This window comes from Ambystoma mexicanum, chromosome 7p (assembly GCF_040938575.1).
Source record: "Ambystoma mexicanum isolate Mex_15411 chromosome 7p, UKY_AmexF1_1, whole genome shotgun sequence".
Classification (NCBI taxonomy): domain Eukaryota; kingdom Metazoa; phylum Chordata; class Amphibia; order Caudata; family Ambystomatidae; genus Ambystoma; species Ambystoma mexicanum.
The window spans coordinates 144,650,023-144,672,150 of record NC_090939.1 but is presented as its reverse complement, the minus strand read 5'-3'; the positions used below and the strand labels follow the sequence as shown (position 1 = coordinate 144,672,150).

Genomic DNA, 22,128 nt, shown 5'->3' with positions numbered 1-22,128 from the left:
GAAATGTTGGGGCGGGCAGAGGGGGAGAGGGGGAAGAGTTGGTTGGAGAAGTTAAAAGTTGGAAAAACAATGGTCATGTTGACAGCAATAATATGGATGCTGGGTGCAAATGTAACACATCCTGTTATGGAGTTTACTGGGTATGGCAGCAGTTGGATCAAGGGGGTAGTGGGTCAAATTAAATTGTTGATTTGAAATGTGCGGGGGCTAAACAATCCCGCTAAGGCAAGGAAAGCTCAACTCGTATGCTTCACGGCATGGGCCAAGATGCTAATGTTGCAGGAGACGCACACGCAGGAAAAGGTGAATACATCCTTTGCACACAACTGGGGCCCATTGAGTTACTGCACAGAATACTGCACGCAAGCATGAGTTGTTCTCACCCGTATTCATCCCTCATTGGGCTTCCGGTTCTTAAAGAGTAGCTTTGACCCCCAGAGTATATATGTACTAGGATGGGGAGAAATAGCCAGCCACCTGGTCGCATTGGTCAATACATATGGGCCTAATTTGGACGACCCAGGCTTTTACTATTTAATTGCTGCAATGTTGCTTCCCCTGGACGAGACCAGGGTAACATGTGGGGGTGGGGGGGGATTTGAATACCATTTTGGACACAAGATTGGATAGGTCCTCGTGTACGTCATGCGTGCTTACCAGAGCTGAGCAAATGCTACATCAAATATTGCTACACCTCCCCCTCACTGATGTTTGGCGAACTCGACATCAACAAAGGATTTCACATGTTGCTCCTCAGTCCATGACGGAGTCTGGCATAGATGTCTGGTTGATTACTCCACAGTTAGCCGCCGTGGTTCAGAATTGCTCTATCCTTCCACGTACCTTGTCCGACCATTCCCCAGTTTCCTTTACCCTGGGGATCTCTGATTATTTGGTACCAACCCCATGCTGGAGAATGCCTCCTTCCCTTCTCAGAGATCCCAGTGTGACTGATTCCCTACACAATGAAATTACTGAATTTCTCAGCATTAATGAGGGCTCGGGCAGTGCTTTGAGAGACATTTAAGGTGTGGGTTGGACGCATCATTATGGCCAAGACCTCTGGGTCTCTCAAAAGTATTAGATCTGAGTTAGGCCAGGTGGAAAATCAACTCGGGGAAATGGAAAATAGATGCAGTAGATCGCATAGGGAGGAAACCTTGGCACAGATACAGGAGTTATTGGGTGAATTCCATAAACTGGCGGACAGGGAAATACTGTATATTGCTGTCCCACTAGAGCGAGGAAGTACGGCGAAGGGGATAAGGCTGGAAGACAGTTGGCCAACTTGGTGAAAACCGAGAATTACAGACACCATAAAACCAGTATTCATGGCACAGATAGCATTGTGAAGACAAGTGAAAAAGATATTTTCTAATTTCTACTCTGCACTATATTCTAATCATGACCAGGGTACGGAGGGGAAGCTCTCCCAATAGTTAACAACAATAGACGTAACCCACATTGTCGTGAATCCAGACTCACTCTGGAACTACCTGTAATATTAGACGAGATGGAGGGTGCAATAAAGTAATTGGCAGTGGGGAAGACACCAGGGTCAGAGGGACTGGGGATAGACGTCTATGGAGTTCTGACAGGAGCTGGCTCCCAGACTACTGAAGGTATGGGATGAGTTTATGGAACAGGGAGCACTTGCACAGTCCATGTGTGAAGCCATCATTAGTGTTGCTCAAACCACACAGACCTATCCATGATGTGACCTCCTATAGACCATTGTCCTTAATTAATACAGACACTAAGATATTTTTTAAACTCCTTGCTACTAGGCTTCTCTCGTCTATGCCCCAACTTGTGCATCCCGACCAGTTGGGTTTCATACCCACGAGGTCTACTGCCCTGAATTTGTGTCACTTGTTCTGTGTAATGGCACAAGTAAATCCCCAGGCGAGGGCGGTAGTGGCCGCATTGGATGCCGAAAAGGCCCTTGACTCTGTTTCATGGGGCTATCTATTCTCTGTGCTGCGGCTTTTCAGGGGTGAGCCCATACTTTTTGAACTCTGTTCGGCTACTGTATTCTAACCCGGGGGCAAGAGTCATAACTAATCGAACCCTGTCAGCATTATTTTCTCTCTGCAGGGGCACCAGACAGGGCTGCCCCTTCTCTCCGTTATTGTTTGCCCTCACTATCGAGCCAGTGGCGGCACTGTTAGGAAGATGCATGGAATAAGGATAAATGGTCCTCCCCAGATAATTTCCTTGTACGCGGATGATACTCGTCTCTACGTGCGTGACCCTGAATTCAACCTAGCCCCAATAATGAAGGATATCCATATATTTTTCTTGTTACTCGGGATCCAAAATAAGTTATGCTAAATCGGAATTATTTCCCATTACGCCATCCACTACTCAGCCACCTAACTCTGGGGGGGTTCAAATGGTCGCCGGTGCACTTCAGGTATCTGGGTATCATGGTGTCGAGCAACCGTCACTCTTTGTACACAGACAATTACGACTCCTACCTGCAACAATTGACCACCAAGCTATTGCTGTGGTCAAAACTCCCAATTTCATTGTATGGTTGTATCGCCCAATTAAAAATGGTGGTTCTCCCAAAGTTAATGTATTTCTTTGGCAATGTCCCCCTATTGCCAGGACGAATATTTTTTACTAAACTAAAATCCTTAGCCTCCACATTTGTCTGGGGTCCCGGGGTGGCGAGAATCACCTGGAAAAATGAATATGGAGGCTTGGCAGCACCTGATTTCGAATTATATTACCTGGCCTCACAGGCCCATTTTGCAAGACACTGGTGCTGTAGTGGAGACACAGCTGTACAAATAGCCCTGGAGAGATACTGGGGGGGGGGGTCCCTGACGGGGATTCGTTTGGTTATATTTAGTGAAAGATACAATGACTCTTGTACCTTGGACCCTGTACGGACAACTGTTGACGCTTGGATAAGAGTTTTCAGGAGGATTGGGTTAGTGGTTCCCTACAACCGGGAGACTCTGTGGTGGGGTTATCCGGCATTTCCCCCACATTCGATAAGATGCTACCGGTCATGTGATCCCACAGGGCAAACTAAGATCGTTGACATGTTCCAAGGGGGGAGATTTGTATCCCAAAACAAATATATTGATACTCTAGTGGGAGGCTAACTGAATGTTTCAGTATCACCGAATGGAGACTGCGTTCCTTATGAGATGGCCATCGTTCCCGGTAGCGCCAGAGACGCATAGCTGCATCAATGCTCTGTTATTAACAGATGGCACAAGATGTGGAGTGTCAATATTACATAAACTGATACTATCACATCTTCCCCCGCATAATACTATTAAGGAAGTGTGGGAAAAACAAGTGGGATTTATAATAGGGGATGATAAATGGAGCAAATATTGCCAATTGACCAGGTCAATATCCCTGAAAGGCGGGCTGCGACTGATCCAATTTAAGGTTCTAAACCAATTGCACTATACCCCCCCCCTAGAAAGGCCAAATTCACTCCAGATTGTTCGGGAGAATGCTCAAAGCGCGGGAGCCCGCAATCGGACGCCTTTCACATGTATTGGTCACACCCCCCGGTCTTGACATTTAGGGGTAGGTAGCTGAGGACCTAGTGAATATTCCCCTCTTCACTCGCCCCGTTCAAATACTTGTTTGATGACATTGGGAAAGCTGCAGAGACCACAAGAAGGTGTTTAATGTTGCATGTGCAGTTGCGACAAAGTGTATATTAAAGTGTCGGAAGTCTAAGAATGCACCAAACTTCATGGATTGGCTGTGCAAATTAACCTATGTTAATGAATGTGAAGAGAAGTTTGTTCTGTCTGTATCCTCGACATGCCGCCCGAAGGACATTTGATCTCCATTTAGACTGTATTTGAGCAAGACGAATTCTGAAACTGATGGTACTGGGTGACCACACACCGTCCACTTGTAAATGTAACGGTTGATGTTTTGTGAACATGCTACACATCACAAATCTCTCATTGTGAACAAATGTGCATGACCATTGATTGAATAAATGAAACATTTTTAAAGTAAAAAGTGCTGCTAATTGAATTACTGCCAGTTTTACTGCGCCGCCAAACTTGTAATTATCCTTCTACATGATATGCAAACTATAGTTTTGTGTCCAGTACAGTCATGCTTCACATCTTCCAAAGGTTTACGGGAGCACTTTAAAAACAAATAATACATATATTTTTCATTTATTGTTCAGTTAATAAAAGAAAAATTAACCTTTTTAACAAGTTGAATGACACTAGCAATTCATGATAAACAGAAAAAGCACTTTTTATACAAACTGCAGTCCTCATCATGTGAATGTCAGATAGGTATATCTGACTGGTGCCAATTAGCTTGGAGATTCTAAAGCAGAACCTGGTAGCTTTGGGGTGAAGCTAAGAAGTGTAAGGGGTAAAACAAAATGGAGGTGTACAACTCTGAAGTTTTCTCAACAAATGCCATTTTATTATATTAAAAGGTTGGATAAACGCCTCACTACCCTACCGTCATGAGGATTTCCCTGCCTATATGCAACTAATGGAAACGTTCTAACAAAGGATATCTGTCCCTTACACTGACGGATACAATAAATAATTAAGGAGATGCATGGTAGTTCAAACAATAGTAATTGGTTTCGTATTGCAACAACAATCTTCTCAGAACCTGGGTGAATTCCCCTTCCCCCAGATTTTAAGTGGAATTTTGCTTCACAGTTCAAGAAACCAAAATAAGGAAATCCAGGTTTGCAACTTAGTTCCAAAACAGTTCCTTGTAACTTCAGTTGGTCAACAAAGTTCCAATACTTCAATAGATAAACAAATATAATGGAAGGTTATTCTTCGTCCTTGTACGATTGATCCTTACCCTTGGCTTTTTCAATGTTAGTTTATACCAGCTTTTAACACATGTATAAAGTATAGGCAACAAGTTTCACAACTGAGGGACCTTTCATTAGCCCCCTTCTCCTGTTGGAAATGTCTGCTGTATTGTATTTGCCTTGATGCTTGTCGTTTTTGGCTTGGGAAATACTTATAGGTTTTATTTCTCAACAATATCGTCCCATCGGGTGGCTGGGCTTTCCATGGACTTGCACGTTTCAAGTTAGTCATTTGGTTTTGTTATATAAGACTTCTGCAGCTATTCAATAGTTCTATATACAAAATTGCTTGGAAAACTTCCACTTTTACGCAAGTGCTGTTTGCTGCTTTTCAATATTTCTGAATTCAAAATTACTTTGAGTCGCTTTCACTCAATGCGAGTGCTTCTCTTTATAAACGCCTTCCTTGGACACATGAGTGGGTACAGAGCGCTCCAGGGGTCACTACCAGCATGTGCGCTCCCTGGGTAAGACTTGCGTCTCCGTTCCACTCGCCACTCACAGAACTTCTGCTTTTGTGGCTCCTTGCAACCCGGCAAGCTGCTTCGCCCACACCACCTGCTACTGGAGCGCCTTCTGCTCCTGCGGCCCTTTCGTGCATGCCAGCCACCAGAGACGGCCTAGAGGCTCTCGGTTGCACGCCAGCCACCGGAGACAGCCTCCTGGAAACTAATGCTTCCCTCCCCTTTGCTTCCCGCTGCGCAACCTCTGCACTTCAGGAGTTGAAAGACCCAGACCCTCTCAGGACCGGCAGCCGATCTCTGCCGCTCTGTGATCCCGGCATCCTCTCTATCCTCCAGCTTATGTCTGGCTTCCTGCACAAACCACACTGCTTCTGTTGGTTCATCTCACTGACTCTGCTTCTCATCAATGGCCTGCACCTCAGAGGGCATTTTAAGCCGATCAGTCTCCCTCAGGTGTGGGTCATTTCCATTAATGATCTGACCTCTCCTGCAACATTGTACCGTTTTGGCCCTCTTCTTCGTTCCAGTACTTGGGGAATTATGGGACTTGAAGTCTCTAATGGCAAAGTTGGGTTTTCTTCTTCTGTTTTACAATAAGCCATTCCAAGAGTTGGGTTTCAGGGGAAGTTGACATGGGACGGGAGTCCCCCCTCCCCCCCCACCCTTCCTCCTGACCTGTTTCCCCCTCCATGTGATCCTCCTGCAGAACACCATCCGGATCAGGAAGCATCTGCCTTTCCCAGGCCATATGAGAAGGGTCCCAGGCAAGAGTTTCTCGGGGAATCATGGCTGAGTCATCACACCAGGCTCTTCTATGCCATGCCAACGTGCTACGTAGATCCTGCTGCTCCCAGCAGTATCCCACTCTGGAGTATGTCTTGAGTTGGGTAATAGTGACACCTATTAATCACAATGTTAAAACAGAACAATGTAGGAGCAAATGTTAAAAGGAAAGAAGTTATTACACTGATTTGCTATTGTATTGATTATTATCAGTATGTTTACTATAATATTGTCATTAATAATAGTATTATCATTTTTTAACATAGTTATGCTAGAAGTAGGAGCCTTGACATTGTGTGATCAATGTCTCATTCTGCTGTTCTCTTTCAGAATAAACCATTTTGACCTGTTTCGCTATCTGTTCATCCCGGAAGACCCCATATTTTTCCCTGTAGTCCCTCCTGACAAGGTGTCTGGGAGCTTTGAGGAAGAGCGAGCCTCCTCGCTGGAGATTCTTCGAGAAGTGATGGAAACCAGGTCAGTATAAATATTGGATCAGTGATGCTAAATGTAACACAAAAATACCTGCGCTTTTGTGTCTGTGTTGGCATTTACTCTGCCGTAGTGTTGCACACTTAGATCCTAATTACGATGTTGGCAGTATTTCCTGTAGAAATGCCACTAACCCGTTGCCACATCTGGTAATTCCAAGGGTCTGCATAATTGCATGTCATGTGGATCCTTTTGTTATTCCTTATTTTGCAGTCCCAATTCATAATACTGCATGTGGTACCAAACACATTGCTTTTGTGTGGTGGTAATTACCTCCACAAAAAAGGCCAAACTAGAGTTTCAGAAATGAAATTCAGGACTTGGCAGGTGGTAAAACATCTGTTATTTTAGGATTTCAGATCTACAAAAGCAGACATGCACCTACTTTTGGAAGAAATTAGATCCATTAAGAATGGCCTATGAAGTGCAATCTCAGACCAGCAAGGAAGAGTGGACAAAGCATGGTGGCTGGTCAAGTGGGGTGCTTGCACCAGGAGAGGAGCTGTCAGCGCAGGGAGGAGCCCCCCCATCCCCCAATTTACTGTTTCTGTCCCCATGGCGCCCACAAGGAGATTGCAGCGTCTGGGTGCCGCCCTGTGAGCCCATCGACCTGTGAGGTGGGGAGTGGTACAATACGAGGAATTGGGTCTCAGGATTGGCCCTCATAAGGTGGAACTCCCATTGTATGCTAATCCTGCTCCCCTGCCCGGGACACCCATGTTCGCACACACCATTGCAACCACCCCTGCTCTCACCAGCCTTCCTCCATCAATCGCCACCAGGAACCATCGTCTCTAAACCCTCATCTGGAGACCCTCCCCCCCCCTACCATCTCCCCCATCCACAGCCCCTCCGCCCCTCCCCCCATCCATACCCGAAACAAGCTCCACCATATGCGCACATGGCCAACCCTCCTCTCACATTGCCCAACCAAAAAACCTCACTCCTCTCAAACGTCCCTTAATCAACGCCTGGTAAGTCCCAGTTCATGCCCCTGAGATATATCATCTCCTGACCTCCAACGTCCTTGACTTACTTGCCATATCAGAAACATGGCTCCACCCTGCCGCTGTTCCTGCATTATCCATTGCCATCCAGCCCGACTATGCCATCCTATGAAACAACCGAATCCTCAACAGAGGTGGCAGAGTCGCACTCATCTTCAAAAACATCCTTGCCATCAGACGCATCAACTCAAGCCCCATCCCTAACTGCGAATCACTCGCCACTAAGCTCTCCATCTCACCAACATGCACCATCAATCGCCACCTCATCTAGTGACCCCCTGCCCTCATCGCCTCCTTCGCTGAATATCTCTCATGTCATCAATCCCTCATTAAATCTGAGCTCCAAACCATCTTAGGTGACCTCAACCTGTGCCTCAATGACCCCTCGAACACACATGCCAAAAGCATAGCCATGTCTCTTGATCACGCTGGCTTCCTTCCGCAAATCGCTGATCCTACCCACAACCATGGCCGCACTCTTGATAGGATTGCTGATCTCAACTGCAACATCTCCTGCCTGCCCATGGTCAGATCACCACACCATCACCTTTGACATCCCGATCGGCAAACTGCCCTCCTCCCGCCCCCATTGAAACCTAAAGGCCTAGCCCACTCCACCAAGGACCACCTCCCGCCACTCCTCTCAGACCTCAAGAACCCAACCAACAGAACAACCGACCCTGTGGCCCTAGCCGATTTCTGCCTCCTGGATCAGCATTGGGCCCTCCTGCCCCCTTTGTCCGCCCCCTGTGACACCCCTTGGTTTCCCCCCTGGGTGAACTCAGCTGGCAGATTTCCCCCCTGGTGTCGTATCGATGAGAGCTGAGCTCTTAACGCTTTCCCAGTCCTGAACAACGCATGATCTCCCCATCCCATTCCAAGATTCTCTCACCCCCACCCCCTTCTTCGCAATAGCCTTCCTGTAAAGCTAATGTTTGCCTGTGCCGGTGCCACATCCTTATATAGCGAGTACCCTCCCCGGACTCACTGTGTTACCCACTCTTCTCTTTCGAGAGGCTGTACCTGGTGGGACTTTCCGGTGGACCGTTTTGGCCGCCGGGGATGTTTTTTTTAGCTCATTGTGTCGTGCTGGGGGGTGGTCAGGTTTTGTTGGCCGTTTGGACCTTACTGTGGTCCATTCCTGTGATTTGTGTGTTTTGCGGCGGGGTGGTGTCTCCGCGGCGCTTGCTGATTGCTGCTCCTCAATTCCCAGCAGATCCATGCCTTGCTCACATGTCGTGATCTTGTGTTGCCTGCCCTGCCAGGTGAAGGTCAGGCCAAACGGATGAGACCATCTGTACCTAACTTGTTGTGCTCTCAGGTGCGTCAAAACCGGCCCCAGTCGTCTCCTTTTAGCCAAAGTCGCCTGTGCTAGATCTTGATACAGGAAGATCTTGGATCCGTTGTAGGTGATGCGACCCGCCTTTCTAGCCTTTTCCTATCTTCTCCTTTGTGATGAAGCTGTGAAATGCCACTAGGACGTCTCTTGGCCTAGTGCCGGGCTCTGCCCGGGTAATCCCTACTCTGTGGATTCTATCAAATTGGAGATCCAAGCTCGATTCCTCATCTAGAAGATCCATGAATATGGTTGTTACGGTTTGCGTGAGGTCTTGGGTCTGAATGGCCTCTGGCAGGGCTTTAACCCGTATATTGATCCGTCTGGAGCGTTTCTCCAACTCCTCAGCCTGCAGTTCCAGATTCTGAGTGGTCACTGCCAGGGTCTCCAGCAGGGTTTCCGTTTTCTGCGCGTCATCTCTTGTATGCCCCGTTCATTAATGTGAACCCTCGTCTCTATTTTATTAATGTCCCGTTTAATTTCCCTGAGTCCTTCAGCAAGATCCTCCCTCAGGGTGTCCATCTGCCTTTGGCCTGCTGGCGTGATCTTATCCACCATCTCTCCTAGGAATTGTTTAAGCATCGGGTGCGTGACCAGGGCATCCTGTGGGCCATGGTTGGAGTCCTGACTTGTCACCGTCTCCTTCTGCCCTGTGTGAGTCCCCTTCCGCATCGGGCTCCCTCGACCAGATTCTGGTGAGTGACCCATACTGGGTCTTTTTTTATGCTCTTTGTGGCTGAAGAAGGATATTTGGATCTATTCCTTGAAATTGTAAAAGGAGCTAATTTCGAGTCCGGATACCCCCGGCTGTAGGAATCTCTGGGCCGGTGTTAGTGCATTGAACGGGTACTGCCGGGGGCCTCACTGCCACCCTTGGACAGCGGTCCCGACCCCTGGGTTTTGTTGCCGGCTCTCGTCCCCCACACTGAGCCAGCTGGCGTTGGTGGAGTAGAGTGCCTTTTGGCTGGATCCAGTAAATGTCCCTATAGATCTGACATGCACTTGCTGTGGTTTAGGGGGCTGCCAGCGCGGTACCCTCTAGTAAGAGCCCTCTAGTGCAATTGTCGGTAAGGCCTCAGGGGGCCCGGGAGTCTCAGACGTTTCAGCCTGTTCTGAGCCCCAGAGACGGGCAGATCGGGCGAGATTGTGTGCCCCTTAGAGGCGTGCCTGCCCCCTCGCCTCCAAGGTTAATGCTCCTCCAATTCAGGGCAGGATTTGCCTGGTCGCGGTGGGCCCATTTGGGGGAAATCGCCATCTGGCTTGGTTAGCTGTTAAACGTCCTGGGGGCCCCCGGCCCTGGTCTCCCCACTGTACTCTGGTCCTGAGTGTTGGCTGTCGACTCTGATTAAGGTGTGCCCCCCACCCCCCTGTAGATGTGGCCAAGTGAGGCTTGCGTCCAAGTGAAGCTTTCCGAAGGCCCCCCCACCCTGCTCTCCTTACTTGTTTCTGGGCCTAATTAGTGGCGGGGTTTCATGCAGGGTTGGGGCGGCCCCTTCATCTGGGCGCCTCATGCCCTTGCCTCCACCTGGGGACTCCACCCAGGGCTGACTGCTGCTACCTCCACCAGTCGCCGACCTGCGTGATGGGCTGCCCCGCGAGGCCCCGAAGCTGCTCTCAGGCCCGAGGCGTTAGAGCCCTGGCTAGATGGGACAGGGCGAGTCGGGCGCTGTATCTCCGCCACGGGGACCTGCAGTCAGAGTGCCTCATTGAGTTCGGGCCCGCTATTACTGAGTGGCCCGCGTTGCCCCAGTCTCCTCTTCCCCTCCTGGGCGCGCTGCACACCCTCCAAGGCCTGCCAGCAGGGTCCCCTGCTGGGCCGATGTGCCCGATGCTCGCGGTGTTCTATGTGGGGGGAGCACGCCACATCCGATGCTCTGAGCCGCCAGAGTCCCCAAGCGTTGTTGAAGGCTTCTGTGCCAGCGCTGGGAGCCCGTGATTTGTGTCATGTAGGGACCGCAGTGGACCGCCAAGCCGCCGCCTCTGGCGTGTTTATGCCTGCTCTGTCGTATCTTCTCCGGTGCCCTCCGCCTCTTAGCACCCGGTGCTCTCTGCACTTTCCCAGTCCATCCGACACTCCACCTGGCAGGTGTTTGAAGGAGGGGGCAAAATCAGCCTGGGAGGGCCGTTCGCTGTTCCTATGCCTCTGTGGGCACCGTCTGGCCCAGAGCGGATCAGGGAGCTTGGGTGCCACAGTGTTCACCAATCGGTGGCCATCTTGGAATCAAGATTGAGCCCATTTTGAATGATATTAGTGATGCATTTGATAAGCCCTCTGCTGCCCAGACTCCCCCTGAACTGCCCGCTCTTACTGCCTCATGGCTTGCCTTCCCTGTCTTCTCCGATCAGGATATACTCAGGGCTATTCATGGCTTGAAATCTGCCTCCACAGCTGATGCCATCCCGCTGGCTCTGTTTAAAGACATCTCTGCTGATTTGATCACTTAAATCACGTCCGCAGTCAACATGTCTTTTCAGGGGGGCTCTATTCCTAGCACTTTGAAACATGCTTGTGTTATGTTATGTCACTTGGCATTAATATAGCGCTATTTATATCATTGGTATGACCTCAAAGCGCTGGTAGGTTGAATGCCCTCGGGAACCGTAGTTCAAGTCAGTAGAGAGAGATTGTGTGGTAGGGTGCGTGGGTGCACCAGATGTGTGCTGTGCAGCTGATGTAATTACAGGATGGTAGCTGCATCCTGGCGTTAGCTATGGTGCTGAAGATATCAGTTGGTTGTGTGCAGTCTGGTGGGTGGACACCCAGACTGGGTTCTGGCTGCGTTAGGTCTGAAGGACGCATATGTAAACTAGGCCGGAATGTGCTCGGCTAGCTGCATTTTATCAGGGTGATGAGGTGTTCATGGGGTCGTATTCTTATGTTACAGCTAGGCCGAATTAATCAGGGGTATAGCTGTGTTCTAGTTGTATGATGGTGTATAGTAGAGAGTAAGCGTACTGATGTGATATGATGGTTATTTTAAAATGCCTGAGACCAGGCACATGAACAGGATGGCAGGGAACACATCGACACACGGACACAAAGAGACGGGGGGGGCTGGGGTTTACGGCGCTAGGATATATAGCAACAGCATGGGGGAACAGGAAAGCAGGGTACACAGTGATGCACATGTCGGGGGTGATAACATTTACATTTGCATTTCTATCTAGATGCGATTCAGGTTAATATTCACAACTCAACCCAAGTGTGGAGCATGCTAACATTCGCTCTTCCATCAAGAAGCGACTCGGGCTATGATGGGCATTTCTATATTGAAGCGACACAGGCTAATGTTTACGATTTCATCTAGGTGTTGCACATGCTGATATTCACAATTCCATCCAATTGTGGGACATGCCGACATTCACAGTTCTGTTTTCAGTATTGATCTTGAGGACATAATATATAATGAATGTTCACGATTTCATCTCCAAGTGTGGCACATGCTTCCATTTTAATTCCATCCAAGTGTGGGACGTGCTACCGTTCACTAAGTGGGGGACATGCTACCGTTCACAATTCCAACTAAGTGTGTGACATGCTAACTTTCACATTTATATCAATATGCGACTTGGGCTAATGCTCATGCTTTCATCTAAGTGTGGAACATGTTTACATTCACAAATTCGATCTAGGTATGGGGCATGCTAACAATCTTATTTCTATCTAGATGCGACCCAATGTAATGTTCGTGTATTCGTCTAAGTGTAACACATGCTACCATTCACAATTCAATTTAGGTGTGGGACGTGCTAACATGTACAATTCTATTTAGATGCGACGCAGGTTGATGATCATGATTCCATCTAAGTGTGTGACATGTTCGTTTTCACAATTCAATTAAGGTGTGGAACATGCTAACAATCGCATTTCTGTCTAGATGCGACCCAAGGTAATGTTCACAAATTCATCTAAGTCAACTTTCTAGTAATCTTTGAGCGCACTATATGACCGTCTTAAGGGGTAGAGTACAACTCTAAACTTTCAACGCACTAGAAGTTAGACAGTTTTGAGAGGTAAACTACAACACAATAATCTTTGAGCACACTATCTAGATGTGGGTCGGAGACAACTCATTACATTTTCAGCGTTCTGTCTAGTAGTGACACAGCCTTGGAGGTAAAATACAATATTAATCTCTGAGCGTACTATTTAGATGTGACAGTCTTTAGAGGCAGAATATAACCGTAAATTATTCAGTGTACTTTCTCGAATTGCTAGGCTAAAACGGTGGTATGAATACTAATCTCTTGGTGGACAATATCTAGATGTGACAGTTTTAAGGGGCAGTTGCTGTCATTGACAAATCTGTCGGGTCCTGGGCTTGCCAAATTTCACAATTCCATCTAATTGTGGTATTTGCTAAAATGCACAATTCTATCTAGAAATGACTCAGACTCAGGTTCTTGATTACATCTAGGTGTGGTGCGTGCTAACATTTACAAATCCGTCTGAGTGTGGCATACGCAGGCAATCACAGTTTAGAGGTAGGTTAATGTAGAGTGGCTGAGATTTCTGGAGTAGAGTAATTGCTCTACTCCCCACCCATGCCACACTTACTTTTTTGGTAGTTGGTGCGGGTTGACGGCTGGCTACTGGCTTCCCCTAATGAGTAGGTGATGCCCAAGGCCGAGGGTCGTCTTCCTGGTCGACTTCCCACCCCTCTGTAGGGTCAATAGGATCCCCCACAGGGGCCCCAAGGGGTATTCATCTTGGATGAATTGATCTATAGGGATCCCATCGCCATTGAGGTCATAAGACTCTTCCTCCTGATAGGGATCAAAGGTTTTTTGAAATGTTGCTGTTGCCACAGGAGTAAAAAGGCCCTCCTCACGAGGCTTTTTGAGTGGGAGCTTTTCTGAGAAGTCTACAAATCGTTCTAACCTATTCATACACATCTCAAACTTCTCTGGTCCCTATTGAGGAACCAGAGGAGTCTAGGGGTGGAAAAAGCTCTTCTAGCTGATCTTCTTCCGTAGAACGTCGAGATTTCCCTCTTAACGTCAACGAAAGAGAAACGGGGCTCTCTGAAAAGTCCTCTCGAGGTTCCGTTGATTGTGGCGCATTCGCGGACGCGTCTTTATGCCTATCTTTAGGTTTCAACAAGCCCTTAGGCCTATCTTATAGGTTTCGACGAGTCCTTTGGTTTAGCCGTAGGTTCCGACGAGTCCTTTTGATCGTTGCTTTTGATTTACTGCTGAAACGATCTTAGCAATGCTTTCGGTAATACTTGGCGTCACAGGAAGGTGTTTGGACGGGGCCGGCGGTTGCGCCAGAGTTTTCGGCGGAAACGGGGCCTTGTGCGGCGTCAGCGCCTTCTTCTGATGCTTCTCGGCGGTCGCTTGAGCGTTGGTTGTAGCGCCCTTTGATTTCGACTGCCCGGACGATTCCCACTCCTGTGGGCGCATGGAAGGCTGCCGATCATGAGGATCGAGGGGCACCGCCGAAATAACTGGTGTGCCCGTTGGCCCTTTGGATTTACACTGTTTTGTCAAAGACAGACTGGTGGTTGTGTACTTAGTGTGAGAAGAATGTGCATCCTTGTCCCCGGGATGTACAGTCCCTATAGCAGATTTGCGTTGTGCCTGGAGTGGCCGGACGACGCAGAGCGAGTGCGCTCCGCCGTGAAGTCAATGGCCTCCGAATTGGAGCACTGATCGTCACCAAGCCCCTCGTCACACTCTCCCTACTGTGTAGGCGGGCCAGAAGCAGGCCAGTAGTAGGCTTCGGCGGAGTTCAGGAAACAGCCATCGAGGGAAGGGACACTTAAGAGACTATAAAACCGACCAAAGGCCGATTAAATATAACGATATTGCAATGGCTCGTGAATAGCTCCACATAAGGCGACCAGTATACTGGGTGGAAAAAAACAATCTGAGGGACTTCGACGCGTGAGGGATTTTGGGTACACTACATGTCACGTTGGGGATAGTGTTACAGGCACGCCCATGTCGACGTTTCGATTCTCAAAAGACGAGATGAAATACTCTGCGGTTACCACTGGATGTCGGCCTATGCACAGCATGTGATTCTAAGCAGATTAACAAGCATCAGAAATTATAAATTACTCACCGTAGTGACTAATGTACTCCTAGTCCTTAGTCACCTTTCCTCCATACTTCATGGGCGCCCCTCGCCATGGACGGGAAACTGATCCCCCCCCCCCGCACTCCCCTCACACCAGAATAAAATGTCTCCCCCTTTAAATTTAGAAGCGCGCTGCGGTGCGGCCCTGGGAGGATCCGCTCCTGTGGGATATAACTGTAATAACTACTTTTAAACAATTCTTAGTTTTCACACCTTTCTCTCTATAATTACCTTGAGTGGGAGTTTTACTCTACCATGCTATACCTAGGGGCTTTGCCCATTTGTTTGGATATAGCAGTTCTATAACACATGGATGCGAGTTTTTAGCCATTCCGTTTTCACCCTCTGTGAACCCCGCTACTGTTCTTTGTGTCTTGTAATAGGATTATTAGTTTTTCTATTGAAGTGGCGCCCAGTTTGATTTATACAATTGGATGTCTGCCTTTTTCACTGAGATCTAGCGCCAGTGTGTATCAAGAGCAATTGATGATTTGATTCATGTATCACTTTAATATGTATATATTTTGAACATTGTCTTGTATATAGTGTGCAGAATATATTTCTGTTGTATGTTTTATGTTCGTTGTTCGTGCTCACTGTGGACTACATTTAGACCTTGACGAATTTCCTACGAATTTTCTTTTTTCACTTCTGTAAGGAAAGCAACATGTTGGTGAATGAGGTTATGAGTAAGAATGAGTACGAGTGATTTCAGATTGTGTGATTGTAGTGTGTGACTGTGTTACATTGCTTGATTTTGCACAGCACCTGACACTTTAGGTGTGGTAGCCAGACACAATAACCATCTTTCTGTGTTTTGGAACCCACCCTTCTATAACCCTACTTGTTTTCCCTGACGTACATACCATCCAGTAATGGTTTTTATTATTATTTGTACATTTTGTGAGTCACTTGACCGATTTGTCTGGTCACAATTTTCCATGTATCTTATTTATATTTTTTCAATAAAATGTACTTTTTGATTCATGGTTGTTGGTGTGATTGAGGTTTTGTTCAGGCATATAGCCCCTGCTCCAGGTACTTTCTGCCCCTTGACACACTATTGTGTTTAATAAGGTGTTCTAAACCTTTGTTGAGGGATTGTCAGGTTTGGGCACGTTTTGTCCCTTTCACCTCTGTTTTCTTTGGGGTGTGGCCTGCGCCTGGCTGGCGCTTGTAGGCCCATGCTTACAATGAGAACAATAAAACTCCCAAGTCCCAGCAGGCCTGGGAAAAATCAGGACCGGCTCGAGGTGTCACGCATGCGAAACCTGACCGCCGTGGCCCTGTGGGAAAAGGAAAGGTCTGTCCTCTCTGCAAATAAAGAGTTTTATAAATAGGTTGGCGCCTTTGAAAGGTCGCGTGCCAGTCATATGGTGGGCGGAGAAGCTGGGTGGAAAGCACTGTGCAGGACCCCTCTCCTAGAGCAATTCTAGATTCTCATGCTGCCCCCCTCCCGGAAATCATCACACCTGCTCATGAGGAGGGAGCAATGAGCTCCAGCATTGCTTCTATTCAGTCCTTTGATGTTCCACTGTGAGAGCCAACACACGCTAGTGCAATGACATTGCCAGAACAGCAACCCTTCTGAGAAGTGGATCATTGAAAAAGTATGCAAGTCCTGGCACTGTTTCTTTAAAAGCATACAGCTATGTTTGATATATTTGTATAATGGCTTGTTTAAAACACATGAACCCCGCTGATAAGTAACAGTTCTGTACTATTATAATTATTCAGGTCCTCCTAGAAGATCTGGGTTTTCTGCCCCCGTATGTATTGCTTCTCTCCTTTGCAGTGGTGGGAGACCTCACATTGCCTTAGTACCGCAGAGCAATGCCAGTGAGGCGTTTTCTACTGTGAAGCACCCATATTATGCAATACGTTGCCACCTGACCTTGAGGGCACTGCTTCTGTGTGGACATTTTTAAACGGACCCTGAAACCTTTTGTTTTCGCCTGAGCTCCGGCTTCTGTTCCCTTCCGATGCTGTACCCTGGACTAGGTGTTTTGGTCTATGAGGGTCATTACAAATTTTGATACCACCAAACGAGCTTGCCATCCCCGGCACTCAGCCTGTAGGAATTTCCAGAGTGCCAGTAAAGTAAGTAATTCCTCATTCCGAGGGGGATTGCCGGAATTACTGGTGCGGGTGATTCCAGCATTTTTTTTTTTTTGCCAGTGGGGCAAGCTTGACCTCCTGCTCTTGGCTGGAGGTAAATCAATGCCCCCAGCTGCAAACTTGTTTTGCCGCTACGGTAAAAGTGCCGGTGGCGGAATTACCAGCATTTTTGCTGCCACTTTTACTGCCACTTTTACAGCACCAGCAAAACTGTAATGACCCCGATGTCTGTTAGTTTTGTTATGTGTGTATTTGTGTTAGGTCTTAGTGCCCTGAGGCCTACAGGCTTCATAGCGTTCCTGGCACTAACAAATAATTAATAAATAAACCTTGCGCTCTCTGTCGGACTCCCACCTACTTCCGGTGCTGTCACACAGGCACGCACGGACTGCACTTCAGGCCAATGTGTGCCACATTTCTGTGCTACTTTTGAGGGCCAATCTGTGCTAGTTTGACGACTTCGCTCAGAGGGCAGCTGGTCATTTGGACCAATGCATCTTCTCTAACGCACGCTACAAAAAAATGTCTCGGTCAGAACCTGATTAGAAAACTTCGGAAACGTGTGCATGTGAAAGGCCTTACAGGCGAGGAGAACAAGAGAAGGGGGCAAACATTTTACTGTAATCTCTCCTTCCTCCCTCAAACTCAGGACATCGCCAAGAAGTCCTTCTCGAAGGAATTTTACCTTTTCTCACTTGCCCTCAGAGGCTCAATGTGACTCAAGCCCTGGTTCTCTCTAGACTTCACCGTTGTAACAGCCTCCTCCTGAATCGTCCTTCTTCCACTCTGCAACCCCTCCAGTTTATCCAGAATAGGGCAGCAAGACTTATCCTTGGCCTTAACCCTAGGGGCCGCATCTCTCCTGCACTAAAAAGTCTTCTTTGGCTCCCGGGGTTCCATTTCTTAAAATCGCGGCCAAAATGGCAGTGAATACAAAATATCACGGCAAAAATGCAGTGGTTTTTTTGCACCACAATCATGTAAAGGATGTGGGGGACACCGCCGCAATGCCTGGACCCCTTAAATGGTATAATGGGGTGCACCTTTACCGGGTCAAACCATTGCATTTTTGCCGCAATGTTATTACCTAATACGCTCCCGGTTGCTTCGCGGATTAAATTGAAATCCCTCTGCCTATTGTGTGGTAGTAAGATGTCTCAGTGCAGTTTATCATTCCTGACTGGCCCAACAATAAGTCTGCAACCAGGGGAGCCCAATCCCGCCTTCCCATATGGATCTCTGAAGGGTGGCAAGTGCCAAGTGTGGGTGGCCTCCACACCACAACAGCTTCCTGAGTGTTTGGTCTATTTTATGGAATTCGTTTTGTGGGATATGTAGTGGGGCATTTTGTAACATGTATAGGAAACGGGACAGTGCCATCATTTTGAAAAGCTCCGCTCTGCCTAACCGTGTCAGTGGTAGGGCTGACCAGTGTCGGACGTCTTCCGCAAATTTCATCGTCACCGGGTGTAGGTTTTTCGGTATGTAAGCAGTGAGTTTATTCGTAATTTGTATACCTAAGTACCTAAACTGTTCCCTCCCTACACGGTAGGGGAAGTGGGCTGGCACTGTCGTCCTCCTGGTTTATTGGGAATAAAGTGGACTTGGTCCAGTTGACACATAGACCACTGAAAGAACCGTATCTTTCCAACAGATGCGTCACTATGGGGCAGGATCTTATGGTTTTTTTAAATTATATCAGCAGGTCGTCCGTGTATAAGGACACTTTGTCCTCCAAGTCGACCGACCAATGAAATCCACTTTGTGTCCCTGTGGATCTCAGTAGTTCAGCAAGGGGTTCAATCACTATCGCAAAAATCATAGCTGATAGGGGGCAACCTTTTCTCGTCCCCTTCCCTAGTTCAAAGGGGTTGGAGACATATCCGTTTACTTTCGTTACTCCCACTGGAGATTTGTAGAGCAGTTTTACCCAGCTCATGAATTGCGGGCCAAAGCCCATTCTGTGCATTATATCCCAGATTGTCTCCCAGTAGACTGAGTCAAAGGCTTTTTCGAAGTCTATTGCGAGCAGGGCTAGTGGACCTTGGATAGTGGCTGCTCTCGCTAAAGCGGAGTGCAGCCTGTATATATTCATTCGGGTGGATCTTTGCGGCATGAAGCCGCATTGGTCTGGGTCTATTAGTGAAGGTATGACCTGCTGCAGTCGGTTGGCCAGTGTCTTTGCTAGTATTTTGGTCTCTGTATTTATGAGGGAGATGTGTCTGTATGAGCTGCACTTGTCTGGGGGTTTGTCTGGTTTGGGTAATACTATAATAGTGGCTTTTCTAAGGCCCTGTGGTAGGCAACCCTCTGTACGTGAGGTTTCAAACATTTTCAACAGGTGTGGTGTTATCGCGTTCGGGCCTATTTTCTTCCACACTTCGATTGGGAGGCCATTTGGTCGCGGGGTTTTACCAGATTGGAGGCCCGATATGGCTGTGTTTAGTTCGTCCTCTGTGATATCTTTTTCTAGCAGGGTTATCTGGTCGGTTGTAAGTGCAGGATTGATATGTCAATAGGGGAGGTCGGTGCTCTATGCAACTCGGCGTAGTAGGTTGCGAAACCTGCTATGTCTCGGTCTGCCATTAACGGCTCTGAGTCTTCTGCGCTAATCATCCTGACCTGGCCGAGGCCCTTATCCCTGTGCTCCAGCCAAGCCAGCATCGTGCCCGCTTTGTCTCCTGTCTCGTATACCCTGGCGCGCATTGCTGTATGTGCCTGCTTGGTATTGTCTAAGGCTATATTTTGCAGTTGTTTTTGTGCCAGTTGTAACGCGCGGTGTGTCTCCGGCTGGTCGTGGGCCAGATGGGCTGCCTCTGCACTTTGTACTCTCGCTTCGGCTTCTCGTAGTGTGCGTAGGTGTTTCTTTCTGTGGGCCGCGGTCCAGGATATGATTTCTCCTCTTAGCACTGTCTTGTATACCTCCCACGGCACTGTCAGGTTCTCCACAGAGCCCGTGTTTAGCTCGAAATACGTTTTTGTGGCCTCTGGATTTGCTCCACAAGATCTGGGAATCCCAAGTAGTAGTTGTTAAACCGCCAGATAGGCGGGGGGCCGGCCTGTTAGTAGTGAGCTCTAATATAAGAGGGGAGTGATCTGAGATACCTCTGGGTAATAGTTGTCTGGCACGCCTGGTGGAGGTTCACCACTGGAAGAAAGAAGTAATCCGTCCTTGATAACGAGGCGTGTGCTCCGGAGTGATGTGAATATTCTCTTATGTCAGGGTGTAGATGTCTCCATACATCTTTCAAACATAGAACGTCGGTGAACGTAGCAAGTTTAGTGCGCGTGGAGGGGTTCCTCTTGTGGATGTCTGTTCGGTCAAGCTCAGTGTTCATAGCCTTGTTGAAGTCTCCTCCTATTATCAGATCTGAGGAGTCACCGGTGATTATGTGTGTGATTATCATTAATTAAGGAAGACAGTAGGGCCAGCGGGGCGTAAACAGCTAACATGGACATGGTGCGTTCCCAGAGAGTTCCAGTTATGTGTACGAATCTGCCCATTGTATCCTGCGTGACGGATAAGAGTGTAAAGGGCAGTCTCTTGTGTAACAAAATAAGTACCCCACGGGACACCATGGTGAAACCAGAATGCACTGCTATGCGATAGTTAGTTTGAATAAGGTACAGTTTGTGCCTGCAAGTGCGTCTCGGTTAGGAATACGGGATCCAGTGTATGCCGATTTGATTGCTGCAGTACTAAGCGCCTTTTTAGTCCGCTGCCAAGCCCATTTAAGTTCCATGTCATGATCCTGATGGATTTGGTATTGTTTCTGCTAGGGGCCTCTGTCATTCAGGGTGAGGGATAGGTGCGTCACAGAGCATCGGCTGTGCAGTGTTGTGGTGTATTGTAACTGTGTGATGGGAGCCCTGCTATATTTATTTGTTGAGGCCTGCAGGGGAATTCTGTTCGCTTTGCATTGTGATATTTCTCGCTACCAGGGAGGTTTGCTTGACAGAGCTATTGGACCTAATATTAACCCAAACATACCAACTCCAGTCCCCCCACCCCATACTCCACCCAACTTAAAGTATCTGTCGCCCGAACAATAAAGGACTACTGTCAAGAACGGACAGTTGTCGAACTAAACATTAACTAGTGCTGACTACCCCAGTTGCTGCTGCTTACTTTCTTCACAAGGAAGATTCCGGGGGGTGGCTCGCTAAGGCCCACCAGCTGTCTGTAGTACAGGAGGTAGCCATTGCGCTTTGCGAAAATAAGTATTGATGACGTACCAGGCCTCTCCTTAGGAAACAGCCGTGGGGCAGCAGAAGTAGCATTGTCTGCACTATTCATCAGCCATCTGGGGCACTTCCTCTGGTCGTGCGTGTGGTGATCTGTCCGGGCGCGGTCTATTTCGCCCATTATCCCTCCTGCTTGCTGGCTTCCAGTCTCCTTCCAGGTGGCTCTCTGCCCAGCTCCATGCATATTGGGGTCCGTAAAGTGTACCGTCGTACCATTGTGGTAGATTTTCAACTGCGCAGAGAACAGTCCATATTTGTTGTTCAGTGCCTGCAAGCGCCTTTTGAGCGGGTCGAAGGATTGTCTTGCTTTTTGTACCTCCCTAGTGAAGTCCGGAAAGAAAGCTATTTTCGAGCCATTGTAGGCTACAGAGCCTTTGGTTCTGGCTAGCTGGAGCACCGTGTCGCGGTCCCTGTAATTTAGGATTTTAGCAATTACTGTGTGTGGTGGTGCTCCGGGAATCGGTCTGCCAGTTGGAACACGATGGGCTCTCTCGATGGAGAAGAATTTCGAGAAGGCCTTTGGTGCGAATGGGTCTGATAGCCACTGCTTGAGGAAAAGTTCCATGGATGGGCCTTCAGTTTTCTCAGCCAAGAATGTGAATATTGTTATTTGAGCATCCCTCTCCCTCCTCTACCCATTCTTCCAGTGTCTTCATGCGAACCAGCATTCCGTTCAACTGTTGACCTGTTGCTCGTATGCCATCTTCTGTCTCCGATATACGGGCCTCAGCTTCTCCCGTGCACGAGGTAAG

The 22,128-nt window shown here is 48.1% G+C and overlaps 1 protein-coding gene across 1 annotated transcript in view; it reads left to right on the top strand.

Annotated features, from left to right (window-relative positions):
- LOC138525759 (uncharacterized) overlaps positions 1 to 22,128 on the top strand; it is an 815,930-nt gene that overhangs the window by 161,602 nt on the left and 632,200 nt on the right. Inside the window, exon 4 of the mRNA XM_069635930.1 lies at positions 6,424 to 6,570. Coding sequence (XP_069492031.1) covers positions 6,424 to 6,570 — 147 coding nt within the window. The remainder of the gene's footprint in view (positions 1 to 6,423; positions 6,571 to 22,128) is intronic.